The sequence below is a fragment of the Mustela nivalis genome, assembly GCF_964662115.1.
Source record: "Mustela nivalis genome assembly, chromosome: 10".
NCBI lineage: Eukaryota > Metazoa > Chordata > Mammalia > Carnivora > Mustelidae > Mustela > Mustela nivalis.
Window position 1 is genome coordinate 50991551 of NC_139029.1, and position 20556 is coordinate 51012106.

A 20556-nucleotide genomic window follows, 5' to 3' on the forward strand; every position below is an offset into this window, starting at 1 on the left:
GTGTTTTACATATATTTATCATGAAAAGAAGAAATTGTATGGCTTACTTAAATTTTTTGCCTATAAATGCCCAAGGGCACGTCCTTCAGAGTCTCCCTCCTCTGAAGGAAGAATAAACTAGCAAAAGATTATCCTTTCAAAAGATTTTTTAACCCATCTGCCTCAGACTAAGTGGACACATTCTGTAAGAGCTAAGTGGGTAGCCTCAGAGTCAAGTGTAACTTTGTTACCATCAACTGTATACTGGGTAATCTGTCAGCTCAACAATAATGTGTCCGTTGGGGTGCCTTGGTGGTTCAGTCCCTGAAGTGTCTGACTCTTGATCTCAGCTCAGGTCTTGATCTCAGGGTCATGAGTTCTAGACCCACTCTGGGCTCCACACTCTGCGCAGAGCCCATTTAAAAAAGTAATAATAATGTATCTCTGTCTGCCTGCCTGCAGCCGATCTTCAGTCAATTCATTTCAGTGACTTTTTACTGAGATAAATGCAATTTGTTTCGGGACTAGCAAGGTAAATGCTGAGAGGGTCGAAAGTGTGTGTTCCTGAGGGATGTCCCTTGTTCTTGGCACAGGTGCTTCATAATGGAGGACCGGGGTTATCTGGTGGCACATCCAACCCTCATTGATCCCAAAGGACACGCCCCTGTGGAACAACAGCATATTACCCACAAGGTACTTGTTGCAAAGCCTGTTTGTTTAAAGCCTAGAGCTCCGTGCTCCCACAGTCTGTGGCTCATTAATTACATGGCTTGTGTCTTCTGTCTGCTCGACCTTGCTAGGAGCCCTTGGTAGCAAACGACATCCTGAACCATCCCAACTTTGTCAAGAAAAACCTGTGCAACAGCTTCAGTGATAGAACAGTCCAGAGGTTTTATAAATTCAACACGAGCCTTGTGGTAAGTTGATCCCTTGCGTTCTCACTTCCCATCCCACCGCGGAATAGGAAACGGAATCCTGGTTACTATCTGAATAGGACTTCGGGCTGTTGCATTGCCTGAGAATTACCGAACGATAGGACTGGACCTCAGTCCAGCTCTCCAGGTTGACCAGTACGGGGAATAAAGCCCAGAGTGGAGAAGTGAATGTTTTAAGGTCTCGCACTTGGTGTTTTGTTTTGGTTCTGTTTGTTTAAAGACTCACCCAGCCGAAATGCTTTGAAATGTCTGCTGCACTCTGTTCCCACACTCTTATGTAAATATGTGTGGCTCCATGTGTTCCCTCTTCCTGTCTTCTCGAGATCCTGCAGCCTCCCTAAATTCCTAAGGCCAAATTAGGTCATTTCTTGGTCATCCACCCAGTTAGATGGGAACTCTCATGTAGATCATCTAAAAATAACTTCATTTTTGTAGTTTAGAGCACTCTAAGTATTTGATTTGAGATCACTGCGGACTTACCTAGGTATGGTTAAAGATCTTAAGAATGTTCTTACTACTTCGCAGATGATCTTAACTGGGAAAGAACTAAAATGGGTAACGACAGAACCAACATTCACAAGAAGGACGCTCCTTATTTAGAATATTTATATCATTAAATATGTAATTAAAAATTTTAAAGATGCATTGGGTTGTTTGAAAATCCTTCTCTCAGAAAAGCAGTTTCAAAAACAATTGGGGAACAGGAGAGTTTAAAAAATGAACAGGTCAGGGTGCCTGGGTGGCTCAGTGGGTTAAAGCCTCTGCCTTCAGCTTAGGTCATGATCTCGGGGTCCTGGGATCAAGCCCCACATCCATCTCTCTACTCAGCTGTGGGCCTGCTTCCTCCTCTCTCTCTGCCTGCCTCTCTGCCTACTTGTGGTCTCTGTCTGTGACAAATGAATAAATAAAATCTTGAAAAAAAAATGAATAGGTCAATGGGATAGTGCTTTCATAGTAAAGGAACTCATGATGACTGTGTTTAGACTTCATCCCATTCTAAGGAACATGCTCCTTAAAGGAGATGTTGACACACTTGAGAGCGATGAGAAGGGAGCTGCCAGGTAAGTAGTGGTTCTAACAAAGTCTGATTTCCTCTGTGTATCTTCTACCATTGGTGCAGTGACTTCCTGAGCCTTCAGCAGACGAAGTCAGGCTACTCTGTTCAGAAACGCAAAATTTTAGTGGAAGATGAATGAGAGTAATTTCTTAACAGCTCAAGTTATTCCAAAATGGAACTGGAGCCTTTCTGGCTAGTGGAGCAAACAGGATGATAGGCCTGTATGATTGCTGATATAGTAGGGGCGGGCGTCTTCCAGGCAGGGGAAAATTCATCTAGACCTCTAAGAATCTGTTCGGTGCCACAATTCTCCAAGTTCGGCGCAGCCTCACCGTGCACGTCGAAGGGATCCCGAGCATGGGATCACATAGTTGGCCTGCTACATTAGATACACATGCAGAAAAGGAGGGCCATACTCAGCCTCACAGTGCTACTCTAGAATCTTTGGTTTTCTGTATGGTAGACGGATTGGCATGTCAGGGAGCTATCATATTTTTCTTGTCATAGAATGAAGAAATGGATGCTTGTTCTAGTTATTTAACTATTCTGTTTAAATATTATTTAATATCCTGGAGGCAGGAAACTGGACTGTTAATAAGTCTGGTTTTTAAATTTTACTGTTCTAGAAGAACAGAGGTTTGTTATCCAAGGTGGAACAGGGAATGCACATTTTCTGGTGGATTAGGTTTGCCCTTGAATGCATTTTAAACTATTCCTTACCCCAAAATTGTCTTTCATTGTTTCTTGCACTTACTTTCATGTTATGATACATTGTGATGTGTTTAAAAAAAGATTACAACACAGCTATAAAAATTGTATCTGTAAAAGCGTAGATAAAAGAATATATACACAACTGTTAAATGGGAATTGGGAATGATCTCTGGTCATAAGGAAAAATTATATTTTTCCAACTTTCAGCGGTAACTCTCTATTACTTTTGTAGTCAGAAATGAAGTTTTATTGTAAGCTATTTTCAGTAGGTGTTTGAAGGGTTGTTTTCACCACGGCAGGGCTGAATCGTTGCTTGTTGTTGTCTGTCACTTCTGACACCTCCATTGTCTCCAGGGAGATTTGACAAACCTCGTGCATGGCAGCCACTGTTCGAAGTACAGACTGGCGAGGATCCCAGGAACCAATGCGTTTGTTGGCATCGTCAATGAAACGTGCGACTCGCTCGCCTTCTGTGCTTGTAGCATGGTGGATCGGCTCTGTCTCAACTGTCACCGGTAAAAATGCAGTGGGGCTCTCTTTATGCGGCTGTTGACTATCTGAACCGATGTCAGGCGTTTCGTAGTGGCATCTGCCAAATAAACAGTGCAGGTCCTGGTTATGGAGGTGTTTCCCACTGTGCGATTTGCCGAAGAGTCGTGGATTGAGGCCAGTTATATGTTTAAACCTTTGGTCCTGACTTCCCTTTAACTATCCCTTTTGACTAGCTCACAGTGTCTTCTGTTTTTATTCTTCTGTACAGTATAAAGTTTGTCACTGACCCTTTGCATAGTGATTTTCCTTTTGCCTTTCAGAATGGAACAAAATGAATGTGAATGTCCCTGTGAGTGCCCTCTAGAGGTCAATGAGTGCACCGGCAACCTCACCAATGCAGAGAACCGGTAAAATGCACATATTGCATAAATACGTGTTTTATATCTATCTATATATATATCCTACACACACATGTATAATACATGCACATGGGAGCCTCCTTTATAGATGTGTTCTGGGTTGTGGTATAAGAAGATGATTCATTCTAATGACTTAACTGTTCACTGAGTCAGAGTTCAAGTCTTAAAACGAATCCTCGTTCAGGTTTACATTTAAACACTGTGAAAACGTTTAAAATTATATGCAGTCCATACAAAAAAACTGTCAGACTGTTACCAGCATTCACGTGCATCAGATACGTTATATACATTGAGTCACTTCGTTTTCAAATTAACCTTGTGATAGATCTGTAAGTACCTTTCATACACACACACGTGCTTATATTTAATTTAGCATTCTTTATCTTAGTGACAGATCTTATGGCCACAGTTAAATAAATTGGGATAAATCCCTTCTCTAGAGCTTAAATGAAGGAATCCTGTGTGTACTGATACACAGTTGTATGTTTAAGTGTAGAGAAAATGTCTAAAGGGACCCTCATTAAACTGCTAATAGCGATGACCTCAGAAAAGAAAGATGTAGAGTGGTAAGTCAGGGAGATAAGTTTTACTTCTGATCATACACATTCCTATTTTGTGGGATTTTTATGACTTTATATGTGTGTGTGTATGTATATATATATATGTATATATATGTACTTGTGTATATATGTGTGTATATTTATTTGTATGTATGTGTATATTTGTGTATATATGTGTGTGTATATAAAAATTATATATTACATATGTATATAAAAATTATTTCTGTTGTACATAAAGATGAACAAATGGATGCTCAGAGTGGTTAAGTGATTGGCCCACGGTTCCATCCAGTTAAGTGGCCAGGATTCAAGCCCGGATCTGTCTGACGCTATCCAGGGCCAGAGGCATGATGAGTTTGGAATGTGAGCACTGTTGGTCCTAACCTGCAGACTTGCCCCTGCCTAGAAATCCAAGCTGCGAGGTCCACCAGGAGCCAGTGACGTACACAGCTCTTGACCCTGGCCTGCAGGATGCCCTTCACCAGTGTGTCAACAGCAGGTGCAGCCAGAGGATGGAGAGTGGGTAAGCCTTGCCTGGGGCTTGCTTCTACATCAGCACAGTCGCTGCGGGAGTAGAACCGAGGAGGGAGGGGTGACCGGCAGCCTCACCGAGCTTTTCTTAAAGGTGTACTAGTTTTTCAGACCCAAAAGTGATTCCTGTAAGCCTTGTATCCAGCAGACTTAATGTTGTCCAGCGTCCACTTGTTGTAGCTCTGTGGCATTTGTGCTATATATCAGTCACGCCATCCGTGGATGGGAAAGTTATTCTTGAAATGAAAGGAATGAGAGGGGACATGGCCTGAAGGAGCAAGGGCCAAGGGGCAGGTATGTGACACATTATAGCTCATTGAGTCTGCTGTCTTACCAAGCAGATAGGCTTCATGGTAGCTTTGAGAATGAGAAACGATGTGTCCCCTCCTCCCTGTCCCTCCCCTCTAGGATGTTTGGGACTAGCCATCCTGGGGATAGCTCCCAGGGGTGGGCGCCGGCTGGTTGGTTTCTTGCCACTGATGATTGCCATTTGATGAAACAGTCTGTGGGTAGAAGGGGCAGCCAGTTCTACTTTCAGTGCATGTTTTAGCAGAGGAATTGTCGGGCATCAGAATTTGGGATGTCAGGCAGTAACTCAAAATCAGTTAAATTGGAGAAACACTGCATACATTCTCTTAGAAAATCGTAATTCACTTCACATATGAATAGTTCTAAGAAATTGGCAGTAAGAAAGGTGTTTAACTTAACCAGTATTTGCCCAGTTTATATGACCATTTTTCCTTCCTTCCTTTTTTTTTTTTTTTCTTTTGAATGACCCTACACTTGGGGTCAGGCTAAAGTCTAACACACCTTGGGGCCATTTGGTCTTTTAAGATGATTTGGGATAATCCTGCACTGATCTGTGATGTGTGGATTTTGTGGAATGATCCACAGGGAGAACAGTTTTACGTCTCTCATTTCCTAGCTGTTGAGAGACATAAAACAGCTATCCCCTGGCAGACTGTTGATAGTCTTCGTTTATAAGGACAGGAAACTAAAGCTCGAGGACTTACAGCATAGTAAGTAATGGTGCTCTTGAGAGCTGTCTAATGGCCAGGTTCATATGCTGTCCTCTGCCCGGCTCTGCTTCCTGGGACACTGTGTCATCTCTCTGGCAGGGACTGCTTTGGTGTGCTGGACTGTGAGTGGTGCATGGTGGACAGCGATGGAAAGACCCACCTGGACAAATCCTACTGTGCGCCCCAGAAAGAATGCTTTGGGGGAATTGTGGGAGCCAAGAGTCCTTATGTGGATGACATGGGAGCGATAGGTATGTTGGGAACCTGGAATATTTTGATTCCATATATATATATATATATTCTTTTTTTTTTTTTTTTTTTGCCTCTACACTAGAACAAAACTCTTAAAATGATCCTCTACCCTATTTTCCTGTCTTCTTTGCCAGTAGTTTTTAGTTACAAAACCAAGGCAGATAATTACCTTCAAAGTTGGCTAAATATTCTCTGCAGAGTAAGCAGCCATGTTTCCTGCCAAATTTTACAAGCCTGGAATTCATTCCCATAAAGCTTGTTCTGAGAAATGTCAGGCCCGATTTCTGTGTGGCTGAGCTGTGGAGTTCAAATGTGAGTCCCAGCTGTCAGAAGAACAGGGCCAGCGGCGGGTGGAACGGCCACTGCACATCAGTCTCCTGCTGCAGCCTTCCCTCACGGCGTTTGCAGAGCAGAAGTCTGTGGCTCCAGGTCAGCCCTTCAGGTGTTGGAGCCAACAGAAACCGGAGCTATCTAATGTGGTCTGGGTGGACGGGGGCCCTGTGGCAAGGAACATGTCTGGGACCAGACCCCAAGACCTCAAAAATACCACCTGCCTAAGATTTTCTCAGTGTTTTTCTGGAGCTAACACAGGTATCTTCTGGAGCTAAAGCTTACCTGGCAGGTGAGCTACTTAAACCTTTGTGTTTTTAACACCTCCCCACATTAACCTGTCTGTAGGAGAAGAGTTCTTCCTAGGTGAGGAAGGGTCCTGAGCTCACACATTATCCCTGTACCAGATGAGGACACAGTCGAAGTGACCTTGTTCTAAGACATCCCTTTCTGTACCCACCTGCAGACTGGTGCTTGGGGGTGCAAATAGTGTTTTAAAGGGAAACCATGAGCTTTGAAATATGATCCTTTTTAGGGGTCGTGTGTCAGATTCATTGCCATCGAGGACACCCACCCGGTACCATAAATCTGTGCTAACAGGCTCACACTGGCCTCAGCTCTGTATGGCATGACATGTCATCCAAGAGTTGCCCACACCGTGAGGAGCTAGGCTCTTGGCCCACGTTTAAGTGATTCTCATCGCCTCCCCGGTTTCAGTAGTCCTTGCCAGGGGCGTACTTGCTGGGCCAAGCAACCAACATTTAAGTTGAGAACCAGAGATTAAAGAAGCCCCTGCTCCCAAGTTCTGGTGGGTTCTCTTTGATGCATCCCAAACGTAGAGCCGCTGCCCTTGTCTCCACCAAACCCCGCCCCCCTCTGTTTTTTCCCATCTTATCCCCGTCCTTACTGCCTGCCACACTTGGGAAGTCGTTACGAGGGACATTTGTTTGTTTGAACAAAGGTGACGAGGTGGTGACACTGAACATGATCAAAAGTGCCCCCGTGGGTCCCGTGGCCGGAGGCATCATGGGCTGCATCATGGTCCTGGTCCTGGCTGTGTACGCCTACCGCCATCAGATTCATCGCCGGAGTCACCAGCACATGTCTCCCCTGGCTGCCCAAGGTGAGCTCCAAGTGAATCCAAAGCTCCTCCGGGAGGCAGCAGCCTCGCGCGTGTCCTTCCAAGGCTGGAAGGACGGCAGCCGATCGAGGAAGCCAATGAGCGCTTAGGAGAGCGGCACTGCGTTTTCCGCTCCCATGGAAAAGAGTGGCCCATCCCCAAAACCTCCTTTCCTCCTTTAGCCCGTGGCTCACTCTTCAGTGTCTAGACCCTTTGAGCTTCATTTGGATTCCCCAGAAAATCCCTAGCTGCTCTCTCCTATTCCACAGCGTTAGCCTACCGCAGCCGGCCTCTGGAATTAGCCAGTCGCGGGAGCTGGGATGCCGCGTGGGAAGTTTGGTTCTTCCTTCAGCTCCAGTACGTGGTCTCTGCTGTTCAGATAGGTGGGGCAAAATGACCCCAGGCCACAACTGGCAGGGCCGTGAATCTGTTCTTTTGCCGCTATTATTACATACTGGGAATGAGCATATTCAAGGCCATCATCGCATCTCTCAGATGGCACAAGTTATGGAAGTCAGATACAAAATGAACAATCTGCGGTCATGGTTTCCATACCAGTAGTTAAATGTGGTGTCTGTGCTCATTTGCGAGGACAAAACCATTGAATGGCCATCCCCAGCCTCCCTAACAGCGGCCAGAGACGGGTTAAGCTGACTTCTTTGGAGATAAGGCTCACTCACCATTCCTCCTGGACTTGGTCAGGAGCCACTTGGCTCAGCCTTGCAGCGGTCAGGGCGGGTTACTGTTGGAATATTTCACTGTGGCCGTGGTGCTGATGAGGGGAAGGAGGGATGATCTTGGGATAATGTTACCTGATGGAGGAACAGGGCTGATCACACAGCTCCTTCCCTTTGGTAAGATTCGGGTGCCAGGATTTCCCCTTGGTCAGGATGTGACTGTCATCCAGTATCACGATACACCTGACCTCCAATGGGGTTTTATAGCCCCACGTTATCAGCACACTCAGCCGTGGCTTCAGACCCCTCCCTTCGGTTTCAGGTACATTAATAGAGACTTAAAGATCCATTAGCCTCTATCAGCTTGCTCCCTCCTTTCTTCAGAAGTTGACCTCGGGTGTCTCTCTTGATTATCCGCTTCTGGCCCTCCCTCTTCTGATTCCTGCTCCCTTTTCCTTTAAAAAAAAAAAAAAGTCTGGGACATCAGTGCATTGTCTTCCAAGTCTGGACGACTTCTTGATGGGACCCTGTCACCCAGCCATCAGACGAGCACTCCGCAGGGTATTAAAGTGGGTGATTGTGTTTGATTAAATAGTCATGTTTCTCTCTTTTTAATGATGGGTAGAAATGTCAGTGCGTATGTCCAACCTGGAGAATGACAGAGATGAAAGGGACGATGACAGCCACGAGGACAGAGGCATCAGTAAGTGTTCAAGCTGCCTTGTGGCAGAATGTGCCAGCAGGAGACTAACCCAGAATAAACGTTCTTTCTTCTATCCTTTTGGCTTATATTAGAATTTAAGAATCTCTGACATGACCAAGATTTTTCCTCTCCCATTTTCATTAGGAACAAGTGTCCGTGCTCGCTTTGTTTTAGAAAAATCTTAAAAGATCTCGTGGTGTTCCTTTTTGCATGAAGTGCTTTGGCCTCAAACCCCTCACCTTACTTTTTCTTGCTCCTCCTCGTTCCTTTCCCAGCCTAGCAGTAGTTCAGAGAGGCAGTCATCAGGCATACTTTGTTTTAATACCTCAGGGAATTAACTGTGTCTATCTCAGGGAGGGGAGAGTATTTCTTGATCAAAACGGAGTTCCATTAGAGATATATACCTTGGCCTTGGACTCTATAGAACATATCTTCTTAATGCATGTCGGAGATGGGACGTCTCACTGCTGCTAATCCTCACAATTTAAAAAAAATTACTATTTTCTTTTTCCAAAGAGTAGGTCCCCCAATGTGTGAATGAACCTCAGAGCAAATGTGCTTGATGTGTTGAAGATCCCGGCATATATGTGACTAACTGTCCTTGGTTCCCGCAGTCAGCAACACTCGGTTCATAGCTGCCGTCATCGAACGACACGCACACAGCCCAGAACGGAGGCGTCGCTACTGGGGTCGATCAGGAACAGAAAGTGATCATGGTAAGGTCTGGCTCCTTCTGAGGAACCCAGTGGGCTCACCCCACGCTTCTCCCTCCTGTTCTGTGCTCCAGTGAATTACTCTGACATAGTTTTCCAAAGGACACATTCCAAAATGGCACATTTATAGGAGCCCAAGGGTAGTTTTGATTCTGTCTCTGCACTCCCAGGCATAAGTGAGAGGACCTCTGGGCACACAGATTGCTTTCTAGGTATCCTCCGTGCTTGAGGATTCATGTTGTTTAAATGGAACCTGCTTACCACTCTACTTGATCCTTGGTCATTGGCAGTCCTCGTAGGTCCTACCACACGGTGTTGCTAGTTGGCGAACAACAGCATCCTCACGGGCACGCTCAGCCACGTACACTTGGGACAGGACAGGAATCCATGCTTCCTTCTGGCATTCCTTGTCCTGACCTCCAGCGTTGCCTGGAAGGTTCGGGGAAGGCTTCACCAAGGAGACCACAATTTGCACTGGGCTTAAAGGGTGATGAAAGAAGAGCTGGGGGCAAAGGATATTAGAGGCAGAGGGACTTGTGTCTAGAGTTAGTCATGGTGGTTGTATAAGGCGGCTCTGAGATGCTCAGAAAGGGAAGGGGCTGGATTATGAGGAGACACGAAGGCTGAGTGGGCTGAGAATTATTCAGGTCCACATGCTGTACCAAAGACTTGGCCACCACCTAGCTTCTTACCTTGCCAGAGTCCGTGTGGCTTGGCGTCAGAGAGAACAGCAGACATGTTGTAGGAGTGGCAAGATGGGGGGCGGGGGGGAGCCTCTCCTGAAATTGGAAGATCTTTTTATTTTTCATAGGGCTGTTTAATTTTCCAGAAATCTTTACTTTCTTCCCAGAATCAGGTCTTTTTTAAATGCATAGATAATGCATTCGTACCTTTTTTTGACTCTTCTTTCTCCACATCTACCCTGGGGGAGGAAAAAGAAAAAAGGATGTCTTCAAACTGTGTGCTCCCACCCCTGTGCTAAAAAATGCAGGGGTGGGTATTCATCAAGGCGCCCAGTGCTGCCTTTTACATGAGAGCCAGGGATTCAGACTCCCTTTGGAAAACAGGAGAAGCCAAAACTCTGATTTGTAAATTGGAGCCTCCTAATTTGGGCTCTGAATGACATTGTTCCCACCAACTAAGTAGAAACTTCAGGTTTCTATGGAGAGTCAAAGCACAACTTAAATTTTTCAGTTTCTTTGACTTTTCTGCTTCCCCCCCCCCAAAAAAAACCTTTGAACCTGCATAAATTCATTCTGCCAGGCAGTTCTGTGCCTCTTCTCCTTTGAATAATAAAACAGGTTTGAGGCTACTAAAGTTCAACAGAAATAATTTCTTATTCAGCAGAAATACTGAATCCTTTCTCTCTGTCTCTCTCTCTCTCTCCCCGGATAGAAATTGCTTCAATACAAAGTTGGATTCTGAATGACGTTGACGATGTCCCATTAGCTCTCCCATTGTCTTAGGAAATGGCATATGAAGCAACACTTAGATAAAAGGAAGAGTGCAGTGTCAGTATCTGAAAGCGAAGGGATCTAGCTAAGGGCTTGCTTGCTTTCATTTTTCACAATAATTGGGTCCCTGTTATCCCCAAGGAATGAAAAATAGTTTCTCCTGCAGACAGAACGCAACACCAAAAGAAATGGAAGGCATTGACACGCCATGTAATTCCAAAGGCACCACAAAATCAGTAGCATTTAAGTGCATGGTATCCTATCCCTGAGCCTGTGTGGCCCGTCACTAAGCATGGTGGCATCAAGTGCTCATGTCCCTGTGATGCCAAGAATAAGCCAACCATAGGTCCACGTCACAACAAGAAAATCTTTTTTTTTTTTTTTTAATAAAGATTTTATTTATTTATTTGTCATAGAGAAGTGAGAGCAAGCACAGGCAGACAGAGTGGCAGGCAGAGGCAGAGGGAGAAGCAGGCTCCCTGCCAAGCAAGGATCCCGATGCGGGACTTGATCCCAGGACGCTGGGATCATGACCTGAGCCGAAGGCAGCCGCTCAACCAACTGAGCCACCCAGGCGTCCCACAACAAGGAAATCTAATTGAATTGTTTGGTCAGCACACTCCTTTCTTGGCTCTGTGTTCTTCCGTTTGGCACATAGATTGGGCGCCTGCTCTTTGCTTGGCCCAGTGGAGGGACTTGGTGAAGGGGCAGCCTCGTTTCTGTGAACCAGAGGGTATGGAGGAACTTGTAAGATAGGGTCAAGGACAGCTCCCTGGGAGCCCTCTTCTCCCCGTCTTTGCAGGTTATGAGATCTTCTGAGACTACTTTGGACTTTAGTATTCTAATGGAAAAAACGGGAGGAGGGGCCCCTGGCTGGCTCAGTGGGTTAAGCCTCTGCCTTTGGCTCAGGTCATGATCTCAGGGTCCTGGGATCAAGCCCCGCATTGGGCTCGCTGCTCCACGGGGAGCCTATTTCCCCCTCTCTCTGCCTGCCTCTCTGCCAACTTGTGATCTCTGTCTGTCAAACAGATAAATAAATAAATCTTTTGTTAAAAAATGGGAGGAGAAATTTCTCCCTAGTGAAGTTGTAAGCATTGAACGCAGTAACATGCAGCAGGCATGTTGAGCTCAGGGTTGACCTCTCTACCTCCATACCCACTCTGCCCTCAAGGATTTACAGTCTAGCAAATAACTGTAAATGAATGCATGTATTCACAAGACAGATAAAATGCTGACTATGACCGCTTTCTTAAAAGCCCAGAACAAAGCAGAAGTTAGGGAGATAGTTCACTTTTATCAGCACGTAAACCATGGACGTCCCCTGTTGGGAAGGTGGCATTGGTGCTGGCCCTTGAACTGGTAAAATCCTAGCCCTATGGTTCTTTGCAACCCAGTGAGAGAGCTTCCACATGAGTCCTTGGCTCTGAGACACAAAAGGGAAACTCAAAAGAATAAAAGACATAAATATGTAAATACTGAACAGTCTAGATTTGTGTGGTATGGTTTAGAATTGTGATCTTCCTAGAATTAAAACTGAACATGACCAAGTCAAACTTGGGAACTCCAAGCTGTATTTTTATTTAGAAATACAGTTGACCCTTGAACGCGGTGGGCATAAGGGGCACCGACCCCGCCCCCTTCGCCCGCCGCCACTGGCACAGTTGAAAATCCATGTCTGACCATGACTTCCCAAATGCTTAATGACTAATAGTCTACTGTTGACCGGAAGCCTTACTAATAACATAGTGGATTAATACACATTTTGTATGTTACATGTGTTACATACTGTATTTTTACAACAAAATAAGTTAGAGAAAAGAAAATGTTAAGAAAATCATAGAAAAAAAAGCGTTCACATTACTGCCCTGTATTTATAAAGAAAACTGACCTCTATGGGGTCCCATGTAGTTCAAACCCCTGTTGTTCAAGGGTCTGTGGTATTTCATGTGTCCAAGAGAATTTTATGCTTCAAAGGAATCTTACTTTAATTTTTCTGTCTTAAAAATCTACTCAAAGTAGGAATAGTTTTTGAAGTTGACGAAAATTTTTTGTCAATTTCTTAGACTACTTAGAATGATGATTTTTCAGCAGTTGACTATTTCTTGTTACGCTCACAGGTAGTGATTAAAAAGTTTACTCCCTACAGATGCTTTCAATTCTATATATGCCCTACTATTCTCTCTCCTGAAAATATCTTGCTCTGATTATCAGCTGGCTTACTTAAGTTAAAAACCACCAATGTATTTTTGTTCCTTGCGAATTCATGGGTTGGTTACTATTTCATTAGAAACTTTATGCAAATGTGTATTAAGCCACATTTTTTCTTTGTAACAGGGAAGTTTCCTTTTAGTGAAGCAAATTCCTCAAAGCTTCAGAGGCAAATGCTGAGCCTTGAAAACCTGGTCAAAACCTACATGGTGCAGCAGGAGACCATTTTCTAGAGATGCACAGTCTCCTGCAGTTATTCTCTGTGACCACAAGGTGGAGAGTGAGTCATAGGCACCCTCCCGGCCTCCCCCAACCAGGGACCTAACATCACTAACCATCAGAATACCAAAGAGCCACAACCTAATCTTGAGTCTTCTGTTCTTTTTTTTTTTTTAAGATTTTATTTACTTATTAGAGAGAGAACACAAGTAGGCAGAGCAGCAGGCAGAGGGAGAGGAAAAAGCAGGCTCTCTTCTAAGCAGGAAGCCTGATGCAGGGCTCGATCCCAGGACTCTGGGATCATGACCTGAGCCAAAGGCAGCTCCTTAACCGACTGAGCCACCCAGGCGCCCCTTGACTCTTCTGTTCTTAATGAACACCCGACCTCCTTTTCAAAGCCTACTTTTTGCTTGAGGTCATTTTTGCAAAGACTTCACTGTGTATATGTTTAGATAGTAAAGAAATCTTTCCTTTGAAAGTGTTTGCTGATATCCTTTGTGTTTTCAATAGAGCTTCCCCCTCCATGAGTCAGACTGAGTCTGTCTTATTCATCACTGTTCCCAGCACTCAACAGAATTGCTTGGTGCTAAGTAAACACTCCATTTGTTAAGTGAGAGTATGTGTTTGGCTTTTTCCTCCTGCTCCACAGCTTGCCATCCCTCCCTCCAGATTGTCATTAATTATTGAGATAAGAGGAAGCCTGAGTAAGTTGCAGGGGGATTGAGCAATGTCCCCAGAACAAGTGGTTCACTTTGGAAGCACCTCTGCTGGGGGGTTCCCCTCAGAAAGCTAGAGCAGGAGAAATAGGGGTACCCCTGAGTTGCTTTGGGAACCACTCAACTGTCAAAACCACCCTGAGCTGATGACCATCTGGGTTTAGGACATCCCTAGACTCTTAGGTTGGAAGCCCTAGGAAGGACCCAGGGAATCCTGGAATATCTTCGTTGGTAGGTGAGCCTGCTGAATGTCATACTAGGGGAAACCACAGATAACTCAGAAAATTAATGCCATTGTTTTGGGAGCATAGTCATGTGATTTTGAATAATGAAGTGCCTGCTTTGTGTGAGGCATTGTGTTAAGTATTAGGAGTACCGAAATAAGGCTTTGCTCATGGACAAGGCAGCCCCGAAGTTCATTATGTAGTAAAAATCTCAGGGAGAGATATGTGCAAAATGCCATTTAAACTCACAGAAGGGGCATCTGACCGCATGTGGGCTGAAAGCTGGGGTTTGGGTTGCTTCCCAGAGAAGACCTTTAAAAACCGAAGCATGAAGCACAATAGCCAGACGATGGTGGTGGTGGGAGGGGGGGACCCAACAGAAGGACTGTCACGAATGTGCAAATGAGCTAACAGTTACCATGGGTGCTTGTAAATGAGTAGAGATGGGAAGCCATCAGGATATACTAGGAGGCAGGATAAAAACAGCCTGGCACTAATGGCTGGCCAACGATAATCAGTCAAGAACCCGAGATTCTGCTGGAAGTGTACATTCTTCTCACGTCCCCTGTGAAGCATAAGCACGCCGAGCGCTTTGTAGCTGGGGTTTCAGAGCCCGCCATCCCGTTCCTGGGCAAGCACTGCCCAAGCTGAGAAGCTCACTGGGGCTCCCAATCCCTTACTCTTGAGGCAAGGCATCATTGCTTCCCTAGCCCCTAAACCTAGGTACCTCAGACTTGTCCAAGGATGTCTTCTCTCCTGGCAGCTTCACCAGGCAAGTCCATTTGGCCACCGGATTCAGCCCACTCAGCTCTCCAGTGGTCCCTTGAAGCCAGCTACTTGCTCTAACACCGCTACTGTCCCTTCTCCACATCCTCATCCTCTCCTGGGCCAACACTCTAGCCTTCTGTCCTCTGAGCCGCTGATGCCCCCTTCCTTCTGCCCAGCCTCCCCTGGACAACCACCTTGAGTCATTGCCACCCCCCTTCACCCTCTTGCCTGTTACCCTAAATCCCAATCCCTTGCCCAACCAGCCTTCCTGATCTGGTCTGAGCCCGTGTGTCTAGCAGTGTCTCTCTCCTATGTCTTTCTTTCCCATACCGAGCTTTTTATCATCCCCCAAGCCCACCAGAGACTTTGAGGCAACTGTGTCTTTGTATTTGCTTATCTCCTGGCCTATGGTACCTTTCCACCCCTCTCTTGACCTAATGAACACCTTCTCTCCCGTAAGAGCTACCTTAAGTGTTCTCCTCAGGTATCCTAAGCCAAGTTAACCAGCTTTGGTGATCCTTTCGGTATGCCTCTGTTTTAATACCTGTGTTTCCCCTTCTTGACTGTGGACTGCTTGGGGCCTCACCTTTACCCTTTTTTCTGGTGAGCAGCCCCCCAACCTGGCACCAATAAGATTCTCCAGGACCCATACATCATTGAACTCCCCATCATCTGCCATGACTTCTCATGGTCAACACTCCTGCGTTTCTGGCTAGACATCTCCACAGACTCTCAAATCAAGATAATCTGAAACCGGGATGCCTGGGTGGCTCAGTGGGTTAAGCCTCTGCCTTCGGCTCAGGTCATGATCCCAGGGTCCTGGGATCGAGCCCTGAATTGGACTCTCTGCTTAGCAGGGAGCCTGCTTCTGCTCTCTCTCTCTCTGCCTATTTGTGATCTCTCTCTCTCTGTCAAATAAATAAATCTTTAAAAAGAAAAATAGATATCTGAAACAAAATTCATTTTCATTCCTGCGACTGGGTATCTCCAAGTCTTACCATCCTGACTCCAAGTCACAATCCCTGTTAATCCCCCTTCAGCACCCCCCAACAACCCTCTCACTTTTAATAGCTTACCAACTTCTCTTGTTTCTGCTCTTGAGGTACTTTTCAATCTGTCCAATCCCGTACCCATGGTTTTAATGCTTAGTCTCTCATCTGGGCTGTTGAAATAACCGAAGCATTCCCCCCACCCCTCCTTTTTATTCATAAGAAAAAGCTGCCATCAGAACTCTCTTTGAAACACAGAAACTGTCGTGCTGGGTTTTTTTTCAGTCTGCTCAGAACATTCTTTGGTTTTTCCATTTTTCTCCTTTGACATGGCCTTTATAATCCAACTATAACTCCCTTTTTTCACCTCCCTCCTGCCACATTCTCCAGCTACCTACCAGCACTCACCCCAGCCACGTGGTACAGGGATGGCCTTGGGGTTCCACACCCCTGCAGTTGTGCTTTTCTGTCCTCTTGCTCCTATCCACTTACCAAACTCCTACACATCCTTTAAAGCCCAGCTAAGATAGGAGTTTCTCTGCAAAGCTTTCTCATTCTTCCAGCTGCAGTTATTCCATGTCCTAGATTTCGGTTCTACCTCAACCATAGCACTTAAACCATTATCTGTAGTAGAATAAACCTAGCTTCATGAATATGTGTCTCCTGTTCAGTTGTGAAATCCTCAAGGAAAAGAGACATCTCTTATTTATGGTTCATCGTCCCCCTCTGGCCCATAATGGTCTTCTATCAATGAATAATTGAGCAGACCCAGCCCTGTGTTGGCTTTATTTCCCAAGCACTAGCTTTTAAGCTCCCTGCACATGGACCAGGTTTTCACCTTGCTGTCTCCTACAATGCCTAACATAGAGTATCTTGTACCTAGTAGGTGCACAATTAACAATGCTCATTGAGTTGGACCGGCTTAAATAAGCCTGCCATTTGAGAAAGGTTTTATTGAGGCCAGAGAATTGCCTTTCTCATTTTGCACCGAGCATACATTCACAGCCACAGACGTGACTAGCGCTACCCGTGGGCGAGTGCTGATGGATGTTAACCGTAGATGCGGTGGAAATATTAATGAGCTGTCACTTCTCAACATTTTTAAAGGGGATTTCTGCAATATTTAAAAACATGCCAGGGTTCTTGGAATGGAATCCTTTGATCAGCAAGGGCATTTTCTTCTGAAACATGTATTACTTAGAATACCGAAAGAAATTAATCTTTAAATACAGTGAGCCAGCTTACACAGAGAATAGTTGATTCCTTTGCTGGTTACTAGGGGTGTGCGTGGAGTTAGTATTCCATGGGGTGGAACTTTGGGCAAGTTCGTTAACCACTCTGATCGTCATCTCCGTCCCCTGTCAAAGGGGTGTTAAACCGCATGCCTGATTAGGGTGTGGGAGCCCCAGGACACTGGTGCTTGCTACGGAGCAGGTGTGCAGGTGATGGTGGCCATCGTCTTTGTTCTCACTGTGTTGTGACGTCACATTCAGGCCTGTCCAAGCCCCGCTCCCCACCCACCCCCGGCCCCCACCTCAATCCGAGTCCTGTTAGGACATTTTTTCTTGTTTAATTGCCTTTCTTTTTTTCCTTAAAATAAAATTAACAGTCCTAATCTTTCTCTCTGGGAAAGGTGTAGGAGGATAGCTCCCAAGTGTCAATGGTAGTTATCTGTGGATCAGAGGGGATGTGCGGTGATGTTAGTTTGTGTTTTGTTGTTGTTTGGGGGATTTGGGAAAAGGCTGCCTGTAGATTTTTTTTCTTTTTTGTCTTAATCTGTGCTTGCTCAGGTGTCTAAAATGGTTATGGTCTTATTGTGTAATTGTGGAAAAAGAATAGCTAACAAAAGATGTCTTTAGAAGTAAGTCACTTGACTGTCCGCTGGCAGCCTACAGACGTTGGCCGCCGGGTAGCACAAAGACAGGAGCATCTCCCAGCATCGTAGGCATCCAAAGTCCCGTCGCCTGCGTCTGGAAGTTCTCAACTGCCTGTTCTGTTCCCTTTCCAGGTTACAGTACCATGAGCCCACAGGAAGACAGCGAGAATCCCCCGTGCAACAATGACCCCCTGTCAGCCGGGGTCGACGTGGGAAACCACGATGAGGACTTGGATCTGGACACCCCACCTCAGACCGCTGCCCTCCTAAGTCACAAGTTTCCCCACCCCCGCCCCCACCACCCCACGCTACACCACAGCCACCACTTACAGGCGGCCGTGACAGTACACACTGTCGACGCGGAATGCTAACGCTCCCCTCACTGCCACGGGAGGACAGGATCTGGGAGGGGCAGAATGTTCTGGAGGGGGAAAAGAGCCAGCATCAGAGACTCCATCGCGAGAGACCCCCTGTGTGTGTGTGTGTCTGTGGGCACACGTGCACGTGCGTGCGTGTGCACACTTCGTCCAGAGTGATTGAACTCCTTTCCTGCCCGTTCACATGTTTCAAGAGGAGAGACTACAGCAGACTCACACTCATGAAAATGCAAGTCTGGCTCCGAAACGGAGGGGAAAGAAGCCTGATTAATGAGCCTGCCATCGTACTAAGGGAATGGAACAGAAGGCAGACCTCCAAACAGAGACGAAACCCATAAATGAAACATGGGGAACCTTCGTTAAGCTGAGCCAGAGGAATGTTCCAGGGAGCCAGAAACATTCGGCTCTCTTTAACTGGAAGAGAAAGAAGCATGCCCGGCCGGAGACCGAGAGCGTGGCCTACCCAGGGAGGAACGTGTGCTTTGAAGATATCGCTTGGTTTCGCGGTGGTACCTAGTGGTACCAGGATACCACAGTCGCTCTCGGAAACTCCTGGTGAGCTCTAATGATGCATCTCAAAATTTCTAAGTAAAGGATTATTTTTCTACTATTTATTGAACTTTCAAACATTCTCGAACTTCGGGGGAAAGAAAAGGAGACATAGGAGAAATGTTCAGCAGTCATCCCTAGCTGTTTTGTGTGTGATCAAATGCTTCTTTGACTAAGGAGCTCGGTTAGGCAACGGATACCATCCCACTGCCCCAGGCCACGAAATGGGAAAATGAAGAAATCTTTCTCTCCGACCTGTTTACGTACATTTTCTTTGGAACGTCGTTTTACGGAAACACATCTTTATTTGCGATGCAGTATTCTTTCTCTGTGTTTGACAGAGGCGGAGAGGACAGAGGAATCCAAAATGTCTTTAAAGAAATTCTAATGTTTCTCTTTAACTCCTTTCCACTCCCCGTACAGCGCTTTTCATAGATTTCTACAAAACGTAATGTTACAACCCCAGCCTTTCAGCTAAGGGAGGGATGGGTTTCTTCTCCTTGGGTTAGAGACTATCAATTTTTAAATGTCCCATTTTGATGGTGAGAAGAATGAGTACGTAAGGGAAGATGTTTTTAAGATTCACGATTGGTTCTTAATTAAAGATTTCTTATATCCTTGTTCAAAGCTGCTGCCAGTTATCCAAGAAGTTACCCACCAAACTGCTTTGTCATGTATACAGAGATTCATAAAATCTGGCTAATATGACATGGGGCATTGTAATTTTAAAGTAGTGTTCTAATTACAGTGATGTATTTTAGATTCACATTTTGTGATTCAACTATGTTATAAAGACATTCTTGCACCGTGTGTGTGGTAAATCTCCGTTTATATGTAGTTGGGAAAAAAAAGTCACTGAATAATGTTTTAATGATAGGGTATTAACGATATAATGTAAAAAAACAATTGGTTCTTCAGCAGTACAGAAAGTAAACTATATGCGTGCTATCAGGAAACCCCTTCATACTGTGTATAAATTTTCAGTCTAGTGAAATAAACTGTATGAATGGACGGTTTTAGTGTTTATAGTGATTTCTTAATGTCCTCCTTCTTGTGCCTCAAGGTAAATTATGTTAACTTTGTAACCTAGCAGGTCAGTCACCAAACTGAAAGGGGGCCTCCCCTTGATGCTGCCATCAACTTCAGGGATTTCTTGACATCTTGAAAATAAAAGAAATAATAATTTTTAAGAAAATAATGGGATAAAATGAAAAGCAAATGTTACAATGTGTGGGACATAGCGCCCCCTCCCCTTGCTGGACATCTGCATTCATGTCAATAATAAATGGTTGTTCTCAAATTGCTGGAGAGAATGGGTGACTTTCCTGTCTTTCCAGAAAAATTAAACCTCTCCGTGGGATACCGGTTTGTTTCCTGAGGTTGAGAACCTTTGTGTGATGACACTAACTTCTTGATGGGGGGAAAATTGGGATTTTCAAGAAAAGAGTCACAAAACCTAGAGCTTAATAAAATATGTTAGAGCCTACTCAAATGTAAGAACAGAAATGAGTCTTGTGTCTTCTGTGATAAACATCTCCCCTGTCCTGAACTTCAGGGGAAAGTAATCGAATGCTTCAACTGAAAAGAAAACACAACTGTTGTTTTTCAGCCCCTGGAGAACAGGGCACACAGATTTGCAAGGTTTTATCCTTCAAAGTTCCCTTTTGTCTTCTTCCCT

At 45.2% G+C, this 20556-nt stretch overlaps 1 protein-coding gene across 1 annotated transcript in view; it reads left to right on the forward strand.

Annotated features, from left to right (window-relative positions):
- The window catches only part of CACHD1 (cache domain containing 1), a 206578-nt gene extending 186689 nt beyond the window's left edge, over positions 1 to 19889 (forward strand). The window contains exons 18-27 of the mRNA XM_082687809.1: positions 573 to 672; positions 780 to 896; positions 3037 to 3197; positions 3495 to 3581; positions 4560 to 4676; positions 5803 to 5954; positions 7247 to 7408; positions 8708 to 8785; positions 9400 to 9501; positions 18085 to 19889. Coding sequence (XP_082543935.1) covers positions 573 to 672; positions 780 to 896; positions 3037 to 3197; positions 3495 to 3581; positions 4560 to 4676; positions 5803 to 5954; positions 7247 to 7408; positions 8708 to 8785; positions 9400 to 9501; positions 18085 to 18323 — 1315 coding nt within the window. The 3' untranslated portion in view covers positions 18324 to 19889. The remainder of the gene's footprint in view (positions 1 to 572; positions 673 to 779; positions 897 to 3036; positions 3198 to 3494; positions 3582 to 4559; positions 4677 to 5802; positions 5955 to 7246; positions 7409 to 8707; positions 8786 to 9399; positions 9502 to 18084) is intronic.
- Positions 19890 to 20556: the final 667 nt, after the last annotated feature.